This window comes from Furipterus horrens, unplaced genomic scaffold (genome assembly GCF_987537825.1).
Source record: "Furipterus horrens unplaced genomic scaffold, mFurHor1.1.pri manual_scaffold_4, whole genome shotgun sequence".
Taxonomy (NCBI): Eukaryota; Metazoa; Chordata; class Mammalia; order Chiroptera; family Furipteridae; genus Furipterus; species Furipterus horrens.
In genome coordinates this window covers 193402855-193425426 of record NW_028327174.1, presented here as the reverse complement: position 1 = coordinate 193425426, position 22572 = coordinate 193402855, and the positions used below count along the sequence as shown (strand labels likewise).

Here is a 22572-nt window from a genome sequence, read left to right as displayed (position 1 = left end):
ATATTTTATTATATTTAGTATATCTTTGATATATAATGTATTCTATTTTTAAAGTAGAAATTTTTGTTCCCTGTCCTTGGTTTTGAAAGCCAGAGCAGAATAGTTTTTTATTCTTTGAAAATATGCTGCTTTTAAAAACCAACTTTAGTATAATTTAAATGTTTTATTTATTACTTACTGTAGGTGACTGGCCTTTAATATTACATTTAAAAATAATATAAAATATCTTTATGAAATTATATCCGATTATATGTATGCACTGAAAGGTAGAGGTTAAGAGAAAAAAAGGATGCATTCATTTTCCTCATATCCAAAAGAATGATTCCCAGAAGTGACTGTCTCATTTTTCTCTTTTTCTCAGTCCTAAACCAGCTGAAGAAACACAGAAGTTAGATAGCAGAATACCTCATCACATTTATTTGACACAGTTTAAAAAATGATATTTATCTTCTGAGTCTGCTTGATATACAGGAGAATCTATTCAAAAATGATTTAACTAAAAAGAACTAAATCTCTTTAAAAGCTGGGAACCTACTTCTCTTTACTGACTTAAACATGAATAACTTATACTTTGGTAGAGGGGGAGGAAAATTATTTCAGAACTCTTATGCTTTAAAACAAGTGCTGAGCTGTTAAATTGAATGTTGACTGTTCTGACAAACAGGTGCAAGTTAAGGATTCACTTGATGAGTTAATCGGAGGGGTGCCGGTGACCGTGAGTGCGCAAACAGTCAGTGAAAACCAAGAGACGAATGACCTGGAGTCAAAGAAAAGCGTAACAGGTTCCAGTGATGGAGTAGCTTTATTTGTGATTAATCTCCCATCTGGAGTGACGGCTCTGCAGTTTAATGTGAGCTGAATTCTGCTAAATTTTCTAGGACAGTGTGTACTTTTGACTGTGTGCTTTGGCCAGTGTACAGAACCGATGCAGCAGATTTTATACTTGAGTCCAGTGAACAGTTCCGCAATTTTGCATCCAAAAATAAAGAAATAAAAATATTACCAGTGGAAGATAAATCTATCACCTTTTCATTTGGAAATTTATTATTTTCTCTTACATCCGTAAGACTATATTAGAATCTAGAAACTTTGGAATAGGTATAGCAATGGAAGTTAGTGGTAAGAGTATTCTCTCCCACTACCCTCAATTTTTAGCTCTTTTTCATGGCCATAAAAAGGTTAAATGTGTGAGCTCCCTTTTTTTTTTCTAGCTGCATGAACCACTCTCCCAGCAAATAATGTTTGAGTTTCCAATTCTGAGTAAGAGGTGACTAAGTTAATAATGCATGTAAATGACTGCAGCATGCATACAATCCGCTGAGCATTTTGCTAAGAGCTACGTAATCAGCTCTGTGGGTTAGAGAATATTATCTTTGCCATTTTGCAGCTGAGGAAACAGAGGCTTCAAATTTCTCTTAAATGACTTATCCAGAGTTAATAAGTGGCGGCACTGGGAGGTAAATCAATGCGTATTAGACTTCAGAGCATGAACTACTAATCCCTTCGCTGTCAAAGGTGGATATTGCTGCCATTACAGCATTTTTGCCCTGCCACCCTGACGTGTTTTTAAGCACTCTTTTGTGCCACTCCTTCACAATGAAATCAGGCCAGAGAACCTCTGTGATGTCCATTCACAACTCCTGTCCCCAAGTCCTCTCACGACCTCCCCACCACTACCCCAAATTTCTGCCACTCCAGCCCATAAGAAGAGGAATCTCCAACTGCCATTAAATTTCAGGAAGAGTGCCAGTATTTCTCTCTTCACTCCACCAGACTTGCCCACCACAGCCCACAATCCCATATGATCCTAATTATTGTCCATGGTCTTTGTAAACTTAACTGAATACCGCAGCAGTATAAATATGGGAGTGGTGGAGGTTTTCCTTTCTTCAGCATTTGCTGGTATGAAATTGAGAAATTTATAACACAAAGGAATTTAAAAGGTATATCTCACAGAAAACATTTCATCATAGTCCACATATCTTCTCTGAAATGTTCCTTTTTAGGTCAGGACTGATGACCCAGACCTTCCAGAAGAAAATCAGGCCAGCAAAGATTACACAGCAATAGCATATTCATCTCTCAGCCAAAGTTACCTTTATATTGACTGGACTGGAACCTATAAACCTTTGCTCGTGGGAGAACATCTGACTGTTACTGTTACCCCCCGAAGTCCATATATTGACAAAATAACTCACTATAATTACTTGGTAAGTACTAAAATTATAGATTTACATCTATTTATTCCTCCACCTGGAACATTTTTCATTACTTATAGAAAAACAATAGAATGACTCCTTATATTTATTTATAACAAAGCATTTCAGCAACATCATCTAATTTGATAACCAGTATTTCAAAAACTTTTGAGATTGGGTATGATTTTCCTGACCAGTTCATAAATGAAGAAACTGAGAGAGAGGTTATGACTTGCCATGGTCACTCAGCTCAGAAGAGGAAGATTTTGATTTGAACTGGGAACCTCAGACTTCTTGTCTGGTCTGCTTTCACCAAAAAATGCTGACTACTCCTCAGAGACAGCCTGATTAAATTCTCACATTGCCTCTGCCCTATATCATGGCCAAAGATTACATGCCTAGATCTATTTAAACTCTATTCATTTCACTGGCCTAAAAGGAGGACCCAAACACTGTCCTTAACTATTGGGTCAAATCATACCTGCTCCAGTTCTACAGCTCCATAACATCCCTTATTATATCACTAATGTTAGTAGAGGTGGTCAATCAAGCCAGTTGGTAAAATCTATGGAAGAATGTGTGAACATGTTAAGGGCTTCCTGGCAATTATCAAGGAAATGGAATTTATTATTCCAATGGGCCGGCCAAACAGGTGATAATGGATTTTTCAACATTTTTTAATAAAAATTTTAAAAAAGAAATGAGGACCAAAGATCATATTGACTGATGAAGAATTAGGGGACCTATTTAGGGACTGTGTACCAAATCTTGCTGTCTACCATATGCGGTCCTGCGAAGGACAACTTAGAAATCTTTGAGGACATTTTGGCGTCATGTAATTTGTAATTTTAAAAATCCCAACTTAGGCCTCCAATTTAGAACCTAATCTCTGCCTTTAAAAGTTAATTGCCTAGTAAGAGATACTCCGCTTACTCACCTGTTTTTTAAATCAGTAAAACAAAGGAAATATTAATGACAGTTATGACTTTAAATAGATTGAGGGTCAAATTTTAGTTTCCATTTTTCTTATTATGTGATTTAAAACTAAAATCAGTAAGACATCGTGTTAATTCCTGAGCCTCAGTCCTTTCATTTGCACAATGAAAATAATACTTCTGTCCTACTGGTTATATGAGAATTAAAATAATTAAAGGAAATATAAAAGTTCCTGGCACATAGTAGGCTCACATATGTTAATTTCCTTTTTCTTTAACATGATTTCTACTCCAGCTCCAAGCTCCATCCTGAAGCAAAGGTTTGGTTTTGGTAGTTATTGTTGCTGCCACTCTTTATTTCAGATGTTATCCAAGGGCAAAATCGTTGACTTTGGCACAAGTGAGAAACTTCCAGATTCCTCTTACCAAAATATAAATGTTCCAGTGACACAGAACATGGTTCCTTCAGCCCGTCTCCTGGTCTATTACATTGTCACAGGAGAGAACACAGCAGAATTAGTGTCTGACTCGGTCTGGTTAAATATTGAAGAAAAATGTGGCAACCAGCTCCAGGTAAGCCACAAATTATGTCACAATTGAATTCTCTTCTGACTAAAAGAGACTGTAAGCACAGCAACCTATAAAGTTTTGTCTCATAAAAATGACCTTTTTTTTTTTTCTTTCTTTTTCAAATGACCCTTAGGTTTCTCTGGATCCAGGTACAGATGCATATTCTCCAGGTGAACGTGTAACTCTTAATATGGTAACTCGCTCAGATTCCTGGGTGGCTTTAACGGCAGTGGACAGTGCTATAAATGGAGTCCAAAGGAAGGCCAAGAAGCCTCTAGAAAAAGTTAAGTAGTGCGTAGCCCTGGTTCCCGTTGCGTGGGTGGCTCTGTGCAGTATGTCACAAGTGTGGCCCCCAGAGTAGGTTGTGAGAGAAGAATTAAGGGAAGATGGGACCTGCTTTTCCATATTCAAAATCTGTAACAGTGGTTCTTAGGAAAGTAGGCCGTTGTCATGTTACTCCCCAAAGCACGAGCCCGTCCTTTCTTGTTCTAACAAGGGTAGAGGTAAGCCTGTTAAAAACATACAACCGCTATAGCAATTACATTCACGGAACAAAAGTGCCATCAGTTGGGAGGGTTTGGGTTTGGGGCGGGGCAGGCCGTGGAAGGGAGCATTATAGTAGCAGCACAAGAGAAGACTGGATAGGTGGACCTCTAGGTTTGTTTGTTTGTTTTTGTTTTTCTACTTTCATAAAAGCCTATGGCACAGAAGAATTTGAGAGTGATCCAATTTCCCTAAGTTCCCATTTATCTCCACCATGCTCTGCCACTGTTTTCTAGGGTTCGATTTCTTTAAACAAGGAAGAAAGAACTATGAAATTCAACTTAAAAACATTCAGGAAGAAAATCATTTCAGATCAAAACTAAAACTAGAATAAGCACCCCAAACAAGGTCTCACCCACTTAGAACCTAGAGCTTCTTCCCCAAACACAAAAGGTTGTGCTCTTTTTCTGGTTTGTTTTAAGCAACTTAAAAATTAATTTGTTTTCTAATTCACTCATTGAGGCCTTCACCCATTTATTTTTCTTTTGTTTGAGGGAAGATATGATATTGATGGTGTTAAGAGCAGAGTTAGACCTCGGTTCTTGAGTTTGGCTAAGAAGGATTTCAGAGCCAAGAACTCTGATGGTGCAAGTTTATTTAGAAAGTTATAGAGGGTAGAAGAAGTGAGTCAGCTGCATGGATTCAGGAAACAGTTTACACAGGCAATGGAAGGGTCCTTGGAGATCAGGAAAAAGACAGCAAGGATCATTCATGTGCATGAGGAAAGAAGGGTAAAAGTGCAGGCTTGCTACAGAGAGAGCACCTGAGGAAACAAAAGGGGAGAGAAAGGCTCTGGTGTACTAGAGAGAGAGAGAGAGAGAGATGGAGAGCACTGGATCCATTGTCTTAAGGGATTTTATGGGGTTTTCAAAGGCAGGGGTTTTAGGGGAGGTCTCAGGGGAGGATCTCAATATCTCAATAGAATATTCATCAGCTTTCCAGGTGTGTCCTTTCAGGGTCATGGTCTCTACTGATTGGTGGGCACTAGAGGAGAGGTCATTAGTCAATGCATCTGGTCCTGATGTCTGCCATGGTGTCATTTTATCTGGTTTTGCTTCTTTTTTGGACCTGGAGCTGAAACAAAACTGAGCCCTAGTTGCTATCTGTTGTTTGACCAGAACTCTGTCTCTTTGATCTGCAGACTTGAGTCTTTGTTCCTGAGTTCACTTTTGTAGGGCAGAACCTCATTGTCCTAAGGGCTTAAGGCTAAGGGAGTGGCCATTGCAAGGGCTTCTATGGGAGTCCTTTGAGTCCATTCTTCATCCTCCTTGTTCCTCCTCTAAGGGGGTCAAAACCACATGACTACTGACATCCTAGAGGAGGAAAGGTCAGGGGGTCTAAACCACATGACCAGGGATATGAAAGTTCATGGGTCTAAATGGCATGAGTAGGCAGCAAGCTAGGGGTGGAAAGGTCACCCTGGGGGGTAAAGTCCTAGCCTGCAATACTTGTTTTCCCAGTCTTGCCCATGGCTAGGCACCCGAGACTTTATGCCCTGGTGACATTCCATACCTAGCCTATTGTTCCCAATTTGTTCATGCCTGTTTAACTACCTACTGTATCAATTGAAACATGTGTTCTAAGTACAAAATACCATAGGTCAGTTTCTACGAACATCGTCACCAAAGCTTAAAATGTAGTTCTTGATTTAATTTTGAATAGGTATATATTTATAAATACAAAAAGACAAACTAAAGGAATAAAGTTGGCCAGTTTGGACTTTGGCCATTTGAACCATGAGTGGTCTGTGCATTTCACAGGTTTGTTATAACCATGAAATAACTCATCCCTTTAGTTCTTTAGATGAATGATTTCTACACCTGAATAGGCTCAACATTTTGTCTATCTGGGCAGGTATTTCACGCTTTAGAGAAGAGTGACCTGGGCTGTGGGGCAGGTGGTGGCCGCAACAATGCAGATGTATTCCACCTGGCTGGACTCACCTTCCTCACCAATGCGAATGCAGATGACACCCCAGAAAATGGTAAAATGCTCAGCAGTTTTTGTTGCTTTTTCAAATTGATACTGAAATTTACATCAATCATTTGCCTCCCAGGTCTCATTTTCGTTTGTCCTCCAGGATATTCTCTACACTGATCTTAGCATGACATCACTATATAATGCCCTTGTAGAGTACATTTCATTAGCCTTTAAGATAAAGTACACTTTTTTAGTGTAGTACTCAACGCCTCCCATGATCTCCCCATCTCTCTCCAACTATTTCTCGTCCTGCTCTACCTTCCCTTCCCTTCCCTTCTGTTTAAGCTACATAGAACCAAGAGTGGATCTTGGGTCGCACTATGCTGTTTTACAGCGTTGGGGCTTTCCTCATGAGAACTGCTTTCCCTTTTATTGACCTGGAGAAGCTAGTGGAAGAGTCATCTCCTCTATGAGGCTTCTCCCTTCAGTCTGCCCTTTGCCCCCTCCCCCCCAAATTGATTATTCCCTTCTCCTTTCATAGAATATTGTAGAGACTAGTTCTGTTTATAAGTAGTACAATAGCAGTGCATCACTGCATATTCTTATACTGAATTATCCATCTTTGCTCAGTCACTACACTGTGAACTCCCTAAGGGCAGTTACGGTTTTAAAATTGTTCACAAGTATATTTAATACTATAATTTGTAATAATACAGCAGAAGAAACAAATAATACAAATAGAATATCTATCAAAAACTTTGCCCACTCTAGATACTTAGCTATTTCTCTGGAAACAGTGGATCAAAAAGGTTGCAGGATTGAAAACCAAACTGAGATCAAACAAGTCAAACTATATAATGCTAGATCCCGCGCTCCCCTAAGATAAAACAAGTCATAGTAAGACATGTAGTGTGCAATGCCTTATTGAGAGCAGGTTCTCAGTATTTTTGAATGAATGATTTGTGACTATTTGAAGTACTTACGTAATTGTATGGAATTTTGTTTTTTGAGATTTTAATCTCCTTTCTTCTTCCATCTTTGTCTTTATCATTTTTAAAAAAGCAGGTGAACCTTGTAAAGAAATTCTCAGGCCAAGAAGAATGCCGCAAACGAAAATAGATGAACAAGGTATGCTACAAGTTTCATATTATGGTCGTATCATTCAAAAGCTTGGAGAAAATAAACAATATCTAATGTCCCCTAACTCAGATAGAATGGACAAAAATGAAGATATGTACGGACATGTAATTCATCTCTCTTAAAAAAGATTAATCCAAATAAATACAATAGTGCATTTGCCATAACTTTAATCTGAGGGAAATAAGTATTATTTCTATTTCTAAAATCTATAAGATTAATTTATTTTCATCACAAATATTTCCTCTCTATTTAATCTAGCAATTCAAATCATATTCTTTTATTCTGAAAAATCCATAATTTGATTAACTTTGGGGTATACCTACCTAGAAATCTCTGTTTTCTATTTCTTATGTTAACAGTTCATAGTATTTTGGATTACTCTTTGGGAAACAAGTCTAATAGAAATTATTGAAAACAATTATTTAAATGCTACATTAGAAAGAATATTGAACTGGAGTCAGTGACTTAAGTTCAACGAATAACCATGCTTACAACATAATAATTCCTTCCATTTGTATATGAATTATTTTAATTCTAATTTTCATTCTAAGTTTTCATGATATGAAAAGAGACACATAAATTTGAGTACTTACAATGAAGAGTGGTGCCACCAGTGAAGGCCCACAAACCATATCACATAAGAAATGTTTGAAAAAAAAAAACAGGATATTTATCTTGAAGAAGGAAATACTTATATAGTGATGACAGCTATCTTGAAATAATACTAGAGGGCTTCTCAGATAGTTAAGCTGTTTTAGTCAAAGGTGCTGAACCCAAGGTGCCAGTTTCAATACAGTATTTAGCTTAGCTGCAGGAAGCTCTTCAACCATTTCATATGAATCAGAGTGGACTGCCTACCTCATGAGGCCACATTCTCCCCATTCCAAGGGGAGGCTGATCAGCCAATTAGCCATGACTGCTGTGGGGAGGAGGGTCTTATGGCAGGAGAAACCAAGTATCTCTTCAGATCCCTTCTAAGCCTGAGATGTATGACTTGTTGTATCACCAAGAGCGCTGTGTTATTACCATTTCAGTTGCTAAGTACAAACATCCAACAGTGAAGAGATGTTGTATTGATGGAGCCCGTCGTAATGACGATGAAAGCTGTGAACAGCGAGCTGCCCGGATTAAGCTAGGTCCAAGGTGCGTCGCGGCTTTTAATGATTGTTGCGCATTGGCAAAGAAGCTCCATGCTGAAGAGACTCATAAACCTGTGCATTTGGGAAGGCTGAGTAAGTTTGACATTTTCTGTCAGAATTCTGTCCAATATGAGGAATTTTGTGTCATTTTATGATGCTAAGAAAGGCAATTTTCACGGTCTATTTAAAATTGGAAGTAGAAAAGATAATTTGTAAATGCCCATAGAAAAAAACCTGTTCATCATTTTTAGAAATCCAAAGAGGCATCTATATATACATATATATATTAAATAGGGCAGAGTACACTAGTTCATAGTCAAGACCCAGGGCAAGTTTAAAGCTGACTCATTCTATAAACTTGAATGATTCTTTATCTTCTCAGAGCCTCAGCCTCCTCATTTTTGAAGCAAGAAGATTAGGCCAGATGATCTCCAATATGCCTCTGAGCTCTAAAATTCTATGGTTCTGTGACATTACAATCATTAAAAATTCTGTTTATACCTATATGACCAAATATAGCAAAAGATTTCTAAGTCTAGCATAAGCTTAATGTACTTATGTAGAAGTTGAAATCTTACTTCAGTTTCTAGCACAATATATGCAAATCTTTTCTGACTTTATAGACCTCTCATTAATATGTTTTCAGAACTTGCAGGACTTTTGTTTCATTTATATTTAGTCAAAACAAAACAGACAAAAAAGCAGAATGACAGCTCCTGTTTTATAATCTGATTGTTTTTGCTTAAGTGTCTTAAACATTGTCTATTTGAATGGATATATTTCTACAAACATAAATTTTTGTGACTACTTACTGTCAGAGCATGGAGGCAGGTAGAATGCACACCTGGACCTTTGATATATGCTAATCAGCCTGGCCCTGGCCTGGCTCCCAGAGGATACCTGGATGGACCCAGCCTGATCCCAGAGGATATGGGGGTGGGGGAAGCAATGAGATGCAAATGACCTACTGAATATGTTGATAAGCAAGTTAACAAGGATAAGAAAGGCATCTGCAGAAGTACAGGTGGGACTCCTACGGGCCCGTGTGGAGGACCAGGAGTCCCCATTCCCATTCCCCATTCCCTTGTTCCCCCATTCCCCTTGCTCCTAGGAGCCCTTGAGTCAGTCTTGGAGTTGCCTCTCCCCTCTCTCCTCCCCACTCCCCACTTTTCCCTCAATAAGCCTGCTGCCTGCTCCCACAGTGATCTCCGGGTGATTTCTCAGAACAAGGCTGCTCTGACACCAAAACCATGTTATTAGATATATTTAGGTTGTTTTTGGACTTTTTGCTTATTACAAGCAGCATTTTCATGAACAATCTATTATGTATATTTTTCATTGTCCACTTTTTCAACTATAATTGTCTGGTTTGGCTTCCGCTACATGGAACTCAGTCTCTGGAGCTTCTCTCTGGTAGTTTGCTACTCATTCTAGACAGCTTGACTTCCCCAAACTCCAATGTGTGTTGCTGCAACTCTGCAAGGGTCTGCGTCGGCTCCTCTCCCTGTCCTGCAGCCTGCAAACTGTCTTCAGACAAAAAAAAACTAGACAGGATTGGACTTCCGGCCAAGATGGGGGTGTAGACAGACATGCTGCGTCTCCCTCCACACCTAAGAAGGAATACAACTACCTCAAAACTAGAAACAACCAGGAGTTCCAGAAAATCAAACTGCATGGAAGTCCAGCAAACAAAGATACTGTATAAAGAAGAAATACTCATCCAGACAGGTAGGAGGGACAGAGCCAGGGTGGAGAGGATGAGGTGTGGTGGCATCAGTCACATGTTTTAAAAAGTTAGGAGGGACAGCTGAAGAGTATTCCCAGCTCCTCACTGGACTGTGCAGTTCATGGTTCCAGCACCAGGGAAAATCAAGCCTCATTGCTTCTGACTGTGCAGACCAGTAGGGGTTGAGGTGGAGGCAGAAATTGCCAGTCTCTCAGCAGAGTCTGCTTGTTTAAAGGGCCCCCATGGTCTTAGAACATCTTCAAACCCACCTACTGTGGGAATGATAGCCAGGGCAGCAGCTAGAGGGGCGCCAGTCTGGTGTGGAAGTGGGAGAGGTGCCTGGAAAAGGGGCGAGTGCTGGGCAGGCAGCATTGTTCCCTCTCGGATCCCTCCCTACATACAGCGCCACAACGTGGTGAAACGGGTCGCCCTACACTGATGAATCTAAGGCTCCGCCCCTTACAACATAACAGGAGCGACAGCTCTACCTGGGACGTGGAGGCAAACAAACACAGGAGCCTGTCAGAATGAGGAGACAGAGAAGTATGGCCCAAAAGGGGGAACGGATCAAGGTCCCAGTGGGAGAACTAAGCAACGAGGAGCTAGCCAACCTAACAGATGCATAGGCTTGACAGATATGCTTGAGTATGGCAAACACATAAGAAGTGAAGACTATTCTAAGTGAAATGAAGGAAAATCCACACAAAATCAATGTTGAAGGGATGGAAACCGGGTTTCAAATCAATGATTTGGAATATAAAGAAGAAAAAAACAGTCAACCACTGCAGAATGAGGAAGCAAGAATTGAAAAAAATTAGGAATACTACCCAAATTTTGTGAAGGAGATGGACATTCAGGTCCAGGAAGCTCAGAGGGTCCCGGGTGAGCTGGACCCAGAGGGGACCACACCAGGACATATCATGATTGAGATGCCAAAGATGAAAGATAAAGACAGAGTCCTGGGGGCAGCAAGACAGAGTTGGTGAGTTGCCTACAGGGGGTGCCTATAGGACTATCAGCTGATTTCTCAGAGGACACTGTCCAGGTAGGAAGGGGCTGGCAAGCAGTATTCAATGTGATGAAAGGCAACTTGCAACCAAGATTACTCTATCCAGCAAAGCTATCATTTGGAATGGAAGGGCAGATGAAGTGCTTCCCAGACAAGGTAAAGCTAAAGGAGTTCATCATCACCACGCCGTTATTATATGAAATGCCAAAGGGACTTACTTAAGAAAAAGAAGATCAAAACTATGAACAGTAAAATGACAACAAACTCACAACTATCAACAACTGAATCTAAAAAATAAAAACAAAATCCAACTAAGCAAACCAGAATAGGAACAGAATCATAGGTATGGGGATCATTTGGAGGGTTATCAGCTAGGAGGGAGGAGGGGGAGAAATGGGGAAATGGTGCAGGGACTAAGAAGCATAATCGGTTGGTACAAAATAGACAGGGGGAAGTTAAGAATAATATAGGAAAGAGTGAAGCCAAAGAACTTATATGCACAACCCATGGACATGAACTAAGGGAGGTGGGATTGCTGGAGGGAAGGGGGATACTGGGCAGAGGGGAGCAAAAGGGGAAAAAATTGGAACTACTGTAAAAACATAATCAATAAAATATACTTAAAAAAAGATTTTTCTTAAAAAAGAAACAAACAACCTAGAAAACTTTAGGGTTAACCTAACCTTCTCCCTTCTCGCAAAGATCATTTCTGTTCTTGTGTCTCAAAACTGTTTTATATGGTGTGTCTGGTATTCTGTTGGTTTTTTTGTTTGTTTGTTTGTTTGTTTGTTTGTTTTTCAAGACAAAAAGATAATCCCAGTCCCTATTAGTTTATTTTGGACAGGAACAGAAGTTCTCTTTATTTAAAGGGAATATATTATGAATAAATTTCTAAGCTAAGGCAGTGAATCACATAAACAATTATTGCTCAATTATAAGAATACAAATAACTTTATAGACTGATTAGTATCTTATATAATCTCAGGAACACTGAACATTTAACAGTTTACAAAACAAATAATTAAAGATATTTTTATGCTCTGTTGGGTCAATGCTATTAAAGCAGAAATCCTAATAGTTCCATTCTGAAATCATTAAACAATGTTTCATTGATGTTTCAGAAAATGCTTGTTTTAGATTAATGCCCATATTTTAAAATTTGACAATAAGTAGAATTTATGTTGTTTTTCTATAGTAGAATATACCTTTTCCCCCAGATACATGGACTGTGACACCAGTAACCAAACCGGAAATAAGGAGCTATTTTCCAGAAAGCTGGTTATGGGAAGTTCATCAGGTCTCAAGAAGGTGTTTGAGAGGTCCAGCAATTCCCCACTTTGATCCCAGCTTTTGTCCTCGACGATCACTTAAAGCAAGGTAGTTTAATTTACTTCCAGTAAGTAAACCAGACAATGGATTCATATCCAAAGCTCTGTCTGCAAATGGAAGGCTTAGCCATTGCTTATGTACACTGTGTGGTCAATTACATGTTGGTTTCTTCTTTGCAGTTGGCTACACTTATCAGTTGGGTTCCTGTCAAGCTGATCCTATTTAGAGCTGGTCTGCAAAATACTGTGCTACATTTTAACATTTAGCAAGAATAGCATTTAATAAGAATGGCTCAGACCTTGACACCCCTGTCCTAGCTAACAAAGGTATTATACTTCATTGACATTCCTTTGAAATATGTGAGAATTTGCAAATATTATGGCCACAAGTCTGAAGACTACTCATTTCCCAATAGTTTATTTAAGTGTTAAAATAATACTACCATTTGGCCAAATGTTTTTTGCTTCACTTTTTTTTCCCTTAAAAGCGTGCTTTGCTCTAGGAATTGATTCCAATGCAGAATTAATTCTTTTGGAAAAAGAGTTCTATTCCTTTAATTTCATTTCTCTTCAGTAAGCATTAACTGCTATACACTATTAAGCAGCGCTTCTCAGCCTGAAATACCTGTGCTATAAAACAAATGTTGACTAAGAAGAACAATTTTTTCTTTTCATTAAATTCCTTTATTCAACACATTTTTATGGAATGCCTACTTGGTGCTGGGCCCTGAAATCAGTGATGAATCCTGCCAATTCCCTACCACCACCCTTCCTTGGGGGGCTCAAAGCACTGACTTTCCAAGGACCAGTCAAAGCGCTGAGTCCTGTGCCTGGCATCAGTTTTCTAATGGGTCTCCTTGCCTCTACCTTGTCACCTCTAATCCTTCCTCCACAGTGTTGTCATTTCAGCTGACACTGCCCCTTGGCTAGCACTTCTCTGGTAAGCCTCCCCATTACTGTTCCCTACCCTACCAGTGATTGGTTAAATTAGTTTTCCTGGTTAATCTTGTTGCATGCGTCACAGTATTAAAATGGCCTATTTACCTGCCCATCTTCCACATTAAAATGTGATTACCTCCAGGGCAAGGACTAAATTCAGATTTCTGTTTTATATCTAAGACCTGGCATAGAGTCTGCCTGGCTTGTAGAAGCACTAAAATAAATGTGTCGAATAAATGCACACTGCCTCTGAATTTTTTAGTGCTTTAATGGTACAGTTATTACAGTGCATTGCAATTTGTTTGCTTCACTATTTTTTTCTCCTAGACTGTAAACTACTTGAGAGCGGGACTATATCTTCTGCGTGCTGTACACTCAGCACTATGGCTGACACAAAATTGGCAGACAGTAGCTGTTTGTTGAATGAAATAAATCTATAAACTTAATCAGAAATTGTTAGTTATGTCAACTTTGTTATAAGCACTATTAGGATGCATTACTTTGCTTCCCTATTTTAGAACATGTTATGCAATGGACATAATTTTTCTTTCTTTTGTATGTTTCAAATTTGCAATGTTTCAAAGACATCCTTCTGAATTTGAATTCTCATCATACAAGTGAAAAATCTAAAAACATAAAACAAGTAGGAGATTTGTGGAATATATTTTTCTTGCTTATTTTTCTTTAATATCTGATGTGATTTTGTTTTGCTGTGATTTTTTTCTTCTTCGAAGGTAGTGTGTAGCAAAAATTCTGCTAATGAATGCTGTCCAGTTGGGTTAATCAATGTTTCACTATATTTGAATATTAACATTTTAACTTTCAGTAAGGAGTTGCAGTTTGTGCTACCCGATTCTCTAACTACCTGGGAAATTCAAGGTGTTGGCATTTCAGATAGTGGTAAGCAAGTTTAAGTTATATACTCATTGAAGGAGTGGTTCGATTATCAAAATATAGTTTGATGATTTGTTTAATGACATTTTTAAAAAATGCTGCATTTTTGCCATCATTAAAAAAGTATAGTTATTTGGTTATTGTCTATTTAGTTTACCCAGGACTTAAGTGATGACATTTTTTAAAGTATTCTTTTTAATATACTACGAAAAGTCTTACATATACCCCATTTTTGACCCTATCAGTTTCCTCTTTTGCTCTTCTCCCAGCCATCATTTCATAAATGCTGATGTCAAGCCCCTATTTTCTTCATTTTTCTCAGTGACTGGGAGCTTGCGTAGAGTTAGAAATAACTATATGACTGCTCTTCTGAGCTGATGCCCTTGTATGGTGACTTAGTGCAGATACTTTATAAATAACTTTAGGATTGGTTTTGTTTGTTTGTTTGCTGTTTTTTGTTTTTATAAAATCTTGGTTTCCAGAATCAAAATTTTAAATTCACTAAATGGAGCCAATGAAAACTATCTAAAAAGAGATTTTGTGATTCAGTTGAAAAACTCATGCCTTAAATATAATTCAATATTTGGTGGACAAATAAAATTTTCTGTTAATACCAATAATTAATGAAGTAAAGATCAATGAATAGAAAATTCAAGGACATGGAATGACAATGTTGAAAAAAACATGATCTAATTGTTTTCTTGAAGCAAGCAAATGTAAGACATTTTAGTACTAATATGGTATTATAGGAATTCCCTAATATGCTTCTACTTTGCTTTTACTTTGTGCTGAAGGTATATGCGTTTCTGACACTGTCAAGGCAAAGGTGTTCAAAGATGTCTTCCTGGAAATGAATATACCATATTCTGTTGTACGAGGGGAGCAGATCCAATTGAAAGGAACTGTTTACAACTACAGGCTGTCTGGGATAGGGGTAAGTAGGTATTTATGTTATGTTCAAATAAATGAAAAAAAGTAAATTCTTTTTCTGAGAATTCTGTTAATGGCATTATCACAGACACAAAAAATAAAAATTCAACTCAGCTCAACAACATAAACCAATATGACCAAGTAGGTTTCTTTAATTCGTGCTCCACCTGTGCTGGTTGTTTGCATTTCTGAAGAGGCAGAAGGCACTTTTCGTTTTTTAGAAATTCCTCAAAATTAATTGTTGAATACTGACACTTTTTTTTGTTTCCCTACTTAATTTATTCTTGTTGTTATAGATTTATTCTTTTGCATATAGTTCTCAATTCTGTAGGTTCACTGGATTTTTGGAGTGGATGAAAAATATCCACTATTTGAGCCAGAAGTTAGTAGCTACTATTATTCCCGCTACAAATATGGGGAAATGAAGAGAGAAGAAACCATACAACCTGCTCTCATCACCCAGTAAGAGATAGAGCCCAGATTTGAACCTAGGTCTTTCTGGAGACAGAATCTGGTTTTAAAATTAGGTACAAGTGGGAAGTTAAGAGGTAAGATTGGAAAATTAATTTGGAGACACATTGGGCAGGGTCTTGAATGCCAAGAGATGGAGTTTTCAGTCTTTCATAAAACCATTTGTTGACTACCAAAGACTGAGCTAAAAGATACCAAGATGAATTACATAAAGTGCCTGAGCCTGTGGTTCCCACTGTCACAAAGAAAAAGAGACAGTGTAACAAATGCTGTCACAGCAAGATGAACACAGTAGCTTTACCCCTGACTTAGTGTGTAACAGTGTAAGGAAGATGAGATATTTCTGAGCAGTGTTGAGCTTTCTAGACATCCCTTCACATTGCTAAGGTACAGAAACTCATGTATGTGTTTTGGAAAATCTGAAATGAACTTTCTCCTCTGCCTTAGACTCTAAGGGATTATTTAGCACTCTAGAAGTATCAGGGAAGAGTTTGTGTCCAGATGAACACAGTCAGGGAAAACATTCCTTATCAAAAATTACATCCTTTTGATGTAATTGTTCTTTGGTGATATTTCAGTTCTGTGTTACAATGTCTCCGGTGGAGGGAATCTGTTCGTCAGGAAGTCCAGTCATCGACCCTCAGGGAAGAAAGACCTCCAAATGTCTGCGCCAGACAGTAGAGGGCTACTCCAGTCACTTGGTGACCTTTACCGTGCTTCCTCTGGAAATTGGCCTCCATAACATCAGCTTTTCACTGGACTCTACGCTGGGAAAAGAAATATTAGTAAAAACATTACGAGTAGTGGTAAGAAAAACACGTTTTGCTTGATTCTTTTAAAATCACTTTTTTCATTCTGAGAAAAAAAAGTTATCAGCAGCATATGCTTAATAACTCAGGAAGAGACACAGAAAATGGTAATGTCCATGTAACAGAATGCTAACATTTGGGGAAATCTGGGTGGAGGTTATCTCGGATCTTTTTTGTACTCTTCTTGGAACTTTTCTTTAACTCTAAAACTTTATTTTTTAAATTTAAATAGGATAATACTTGCTTATTGTAGAATACTTGCTTATTCCAGTCAGGGCACATCAGAGAAGGAAAACTCTGACTCCAAAAAACCTCCGCTGCCTTGCGGCATACCTCTTCAGGGGAAAGGCTAAGGGAGTAAACCCCGACAGAAAATCCGGAGCCGGAGTCCCTAAGGCGGTTTGACGTTGTAGTCAACACCGGCAACTCCTGCGGCGCACCTGAAGCCAAGCTGTATTGACTCCGTCTTTCCCTTGGACCCTTCAGCTGCGAAGAGAGGGGGGGTCTGCTGCATGGGCAACAGCAGACCCTCCATATCACCCTGCCCAGGCTCTGTAGCTTCAGCATCACTGGAGAGGACACTCCAGCGTCATCGCAAGATGTCGATTCAACACGGGAGGAGACAGATACCGTGTCACTCCCGAGTCGGACTGCACAGCCATTCTCGGCGGTGCAGATAGACTCTTAAGAAGCTACACCATCGTCTCTCGAGACGGACGGCTGCCGACGATGTAGAAAATATAGAATACTGAAAACACATAAAGAAAATTAAAGTCACTGATAAACCCCACACCCGCAGATAAACAATTTTAACCATTTGGTATAGAGTCTTCCAGGTTTTTTTCCCTCAAGGCATTTAGAAAGTGTGTTCTTTAAATCTATACATGTGCCAGACATTATACTAGCCACTAGAGATGTAAATAAGACATGCCCATGCATTTATAGTTTAGAATTTACAGTCTAGAAAACTTTCCATTTTATAAATGAGTAAGTAAACAGGCCAAAAAAGGAAGAAAACTATCATTTTTTAAGTACTGTTTATCCATACAGTATGTTAAGTGTCTTAAGATTCTTGCTCAGAGTCACATTGCTTGTTAATGACAGAGCTGTGTCTTCCATGAACTGCAATTTGGGGTGCAGGAAAGAAACTTTTTTCAGTACAGAACAGCTCATTGTGATATAGCACAGCTAAACAACAGCACAGCCATGAGGCAGCCCTAGGACCAGCTGGCCCTGGGGCCAGGCCCCTCTCCAGCCAGAAAGCTGTGCTCTGCTCCTTGGTATTTTGGTGTATCCTGTGTTGGTCTGTTCTCCTGTAATTTGGTCTCCTCCCTTTTTTGCCAGTGCTCTGTCCTGCATTGATCTGCTCTGCTCCTGCCTCCCAGAAACATCTTCAGTGCTTCAGCTCAGCCAGGAAAGCCCAGCCTGCAGTCTTCCCAAAAGGGAAAGTACACTCAGAGCCAGAGGGCAGCTGGCTTATATGGACAGCAGTCCTTGTCCCTTGTCCCTGATTGGTCTGTCCTCATGCAAATAAGGACTCCAAATCATCACAGTTTGGTCCAAAAGGCACTGTCCTGGTTGGTCAGAATAGAGCCACTGTGGTTGGAGTTGTGCAGCTTCAGTTGGATGGGGACAGCCTTAGCCCTATTGGTTGAAATAAGATTCCAGGAACTGCTTTCTAAGGGCTGGCTCAGATGGCAGAAACACAGTGCAGGCGGGCAGAGGCAGGCAGTTCAGCACTGGCTTCTCCCTGAAGTGCAGTTTGTGTGACGGGCCCGGGTACAATGGCTGCTAGGTCTTTTTGTCTTTGAGCCCAGCTAGCTGCCAGGATCCCTTCTTAGTAGGTTTTTTCTTTCTCAGGGTTCAGTCTTCATTCTCTGAATTCACTTCAGTAAACATATATGGACTTATGTTGTGCAAGGCTTGTTCTATGCATACTTGCACGGTTGTTCCATACACAGGCTCTGGAGCCAGGTTCCCTGGGTTTGAATCCTGGCTCCACCACTTCCTAGCAGTGTGTCATTGGATAAGTTTCTTGATCTCTCTGTGTGTCAGTTTCCTCATTTGTCAAATGGGAGTAAGAGCACCTACTTTGTAGAGTATTTTTGAGGTTAAAGGAGCTGATGCATACAAAGCAGTCAGGTCAGTTGCCTGGCATATAATAAATTCTAAGTGTTTGCTCTGATTACTATGCAAATTGCCAGAAAATCTCATTTCTGCACGTATGCATTCAAGTATTTAAACATACTTTGCCTTCTCTCCCCGAAAAATAATTTTTTAATGGGAACAGTAGTCTAAGAATTTATGTCATATGATATAATTATGTCCTTAACTCAATGTTTTCTGTCTTTATTTTAGCCAGAAGGTGTCAAAAAGGAAAGTTATGCTGGTATTACTCTGGACCCGAAGGGTATTTATGGTAAGCAAAATAATTTTGTATTTTTAAATATTTTTTAAAGATTTTATTTATTTAGTTTTAGAGAGAGCGGAAGGGAGGGAGAAAGAATGGAAGAGAAACGTCAGTGTGTTGCATCGATTAGTTGCCTCTCACAGGCCCCCAGCTGGGGACCCGGCCCACAGCCCAGGCTTGTGCCCTGACTGGGAGTCAAACCAGCGACCTTTCAGTTCACAGGCTGGCGCTCAGTCCACTGACCCACACCAGCCAGGACTTAGTTTTGTAGTTTATGTGTCACCTTTTGCTCTAGAAATTATGGTGTTACGTAACTTGAAACTGTTTTTCAAAATGTTACTTCTCTAGAATCAGGAATGCCCACTTCTTAGTTCATTGCCATGCTTGATAGCATGCATTGTACTGTAACCTGGATGGGTTTAGAACAAAGAAAAATAATTCCATTATTTTAAATGCAAAACATTGAAATACTAATAATTGCATGACTTCTCTTAGATATTAATCATTTTCTATCCAACACAGTAGTAATTTTAGTATTTCTATTGAGCCATCAGTCCAAAAAACACATAAGAAAAAATTTATTTACATACTTACTTTACGTGCATTATTTGAAAATACAATAATGCTGATTAATCACTTTACAAACCGTTCCTAGTTGTTCTTGCTTCCCTTTTTTCCTTTAATTAAGATATTCTGAATCTTCTCAAAGTTAGAATTTTTGCAAAGATTTGAGCACTTAATCAAGGCCTAAATTTATTATCTATTTATGAGGTTTATGACGTGCTCAGTTAACAATTCTTTTCAAGAAAAAGACAAACTCCTGTAGCTCTTATTTAATGGTTGAAGTTTGCCTTATTGTTGCATTGAATCATTTTTTTTTCTTTTAGTGATATAGCAATGAGGATTTTTTAAAAGTTTACTTTAGAGTACCATGCCCTTTGGGAAAGCAAAGAATTAAGACCTTAACAATTTAAACTAACTATTATAAACTGAATAAGGACTTCAATAGAGTAACAAAAGAAAAATCCATCCTGTATTCATGAATCCATACAGTAGCGTTTTTCTCTGATTTTATCTACACACCATCCTCCTCGCAGCTTGCCTGCCCATGTGGGGGATCTGTGGGAAGAGATATCACGAGGTCTGAGGTTTTAGCCTCCCGCAGTCACATCATGACTCCAAGCCACTGCATCCTTTGGTTTTTCCTCCTTTTTACCCTTGTGTCTCCTATACTAACATAATTGCAAACAGCTTTCCAAAATGGCCCTGTCTTACCCATCCTAGGCGTGAACATCAGGGCCACAAGATGGGAATGAATGATCTTTTATTTGGGAATTAATTTCTCCATCAAAAATCTTTATTAAAAAATTTCTATGCCTCTTTCCAATCTTGTCATATGACTTTTCCCCCTTATCATTCTGAGCCTTGATTCTGCCTTTTATAAAATAACAATAAATATCTATTTTGTGAAATTACTGTGAAGATTGACTGAAATAATATTCATGATACAGTCAGTTGTTACTGATCTCTGTAACTTAGGCATCGTTGTTACTTTCTAGGGTGCTAAATAGGGTAAAGATGGCAATCAATTCTATCCAGTTTATTTCAGAGATTTTATTAAATACCTCCAATACTTATCTATTGGAATTGCTATACAGAATAAGACTTTATAGAGTTCTTTGTTGTTGTTTTTTCCTTAATCCTCAACCAAGGATATGATTATTATTTTTAGAGATAGGGGTAGGGAGAGAGAGAGAGGAAGAGAAGGAGGGAGAGAGGGAGAGAGGGAGAGAGAAACATCAATCGGTTGCCTCCCATACATGCCCCAACCAGGGATCAAACCTGCAACCTTTTGGGGTACGGGATGATGTTCCAACCAACTGAGCCGCACAGCCAGATCTAGAGTTTGGTATTTTTAAAAGCTACGATGTATTTGGAAAAGTGCATGGGCAGTAACATCAAAAGAAATCTGAAAAATGTATTAGTGAGGGAGTATAATGTATCAGAACAAATTATAAATTAATAGTAATTAAAATTGTGGGACAACAGCTTAAAAGAGACTAAGCACAAAGACTATGTATCCAGGAGAGGGACTGCTGGGTCAAAGGGCATACATGTATTGAATGCCATATACTTCTGTCATATTTCTCTTCATAATGGCTGTAGTATTTACACTTTCAGAAGCACTGCATGAGGGTTTTCGTCTCTCCGCATCCTCACCAACACTGGTATTCTTTGCCTCTCTAAAATATGCTGCTTTTGAGGGGTAGAAAGTGATATTTCTTTATTGCTTTAATTTGGATTCTTCTGATTACTAGTGATTCTAAACACTTCTTCACCTAGGTGTTGGCCATTTGGGCTTTCCCATCTATAAGTTGCTTATTTCTATCTTACACTGTTTTCTATTTTCCATTTGGGTTTTCTTGTTGATTTTATTTCTGTTTTACTTTGTGCAATAATGAACCATAGTGTGTTTTAAACAGGAGTCCTTTATTCTGACATAAATTCCTTATAATTTCATTTTATTATTTTATATTTGGGGGGGTAATTTTTAGGAACCTCTCCATGCCTTTAGTTCACAAAGGTATTGCTGTATATTTTATCTTATTGGTCTTACAGATTTAATTTTTAAATGTTTTACTCTCTCTGGCATCTACCTTTATATAGGATACCTTGATGAGTCTTTTACCATGATCTCTGACAAGGGAGTAAAATTTACTTCTTTTAGTTTTAGCTTTCTCTTTTGTACCTTTTGCATCTGATAGCAGAGTTGATAGTGAGAGCTGAAATAGTCAAGAGCAGGTATTGATGGGAAAAATGGTGGCAGATCAAATTAAGATAATTTCAAACAGTCTACTGTCATTGAGTACCATATATAATACATGAACTGTCTGCCAGATTTGGGGATTATATTATTTTTTCTTCACAAAACCTTTTTGAGTAAAACACTATCACCTCTACTTAAATGATGAGCAGACCAAGGTGGAGAAAGATTAACTGTGTTGCCTGGTGTCACATATAGAGTAAGCTCTTTTCGATGACACTATAAACCTCTTAAATGTCTCCACTGAGTTTATTTTCATATTATATCCTCAGCATTTATGAGAGGTTAATGAAGAAAGAAGCTACCTGAGGAACATTCCTGTCTCTTCTGCAAAGCCACGTGGCTTGTCCATTAAATTGCAAAATGTCACTTTATTTTTTAAGCATCTGCCATGGGCCAGGGACTGTATCAAGTGCTGGGACTACAGTATTCAATACGGGGTGGTTTCGGCCCTTACAGAGCTCCCTTAGCAGGGCAATGGGAGGTAGAATCTCTTTGTGGTGACTACTATGGGCTATGCAGTAAAACGTCTGCAGTTCAGATCACCGATCCATCTGCAGTAGCTCTGCGGCCTTGAGCAATTTGCTTTCTAAGCCTCAGTGTCCTCACCTATAAAGCAAAAATAATAATAGACATAGCATACTGGGATGTTGTGAGGATCCAGTGTAAAGATGCATTTAAAGAGCTTAGCAGAATTCTTGCTATTCTATCAGTAAAATGGTAAATATTATCATCTTTATAAAATAAACTAGTGATTACAGTAGAAAAATGCTCTGATACTGGTATG

At 38.7% G+C, this 22572-nt stretch overlaps 1 protein-coding gene across 1 annotated transcript in view; it reads left to right on the top strand.

The window, feature by feature from the left end:
- Nucleotides 1-22572, top strand: part of LOC150013628 (complement C5-like) — a 91692-nt gene that overhangs the window by 31881 nt on the left and 37239 nt on the right. Inside the window, exons 11-22 of the mRNA XM_090274651.1 lie at nt 665-850; nt 2007-2210; nt 3497-3706; nt 3837-3986; nt 6101-6230; nt 7232-7294; nt 8341-8538; nt 12398-12557; nt 14274-14347; nt 15136-15275; nt 16321-16548; nt 18910-18970. Coding sequence (XP_090130777.1) covers nt 665-850; nt 2007-2210; nt 3497-3706; nt 3837-3986; nt 6101-6230; nt 7232-7294; nt 8341-8538; nt 12398-12557; nt 14274-14347; nt 15136-15275; nt 16321-16548; nt 18910-18970 — 1804 coding nt within the window. The remainder of the gene's footprint in view (nt 1-664; nt 851-2006; nt 2211-3496; nt 3707-3836; nt 3987-6100; nt 6231-7231; nt 7295-8340; nt 8539-12397; nt 12558-14273; nt 14348-15135; nt 15276-16320; nt 16549-18909; nt 18971-22572) is intronic.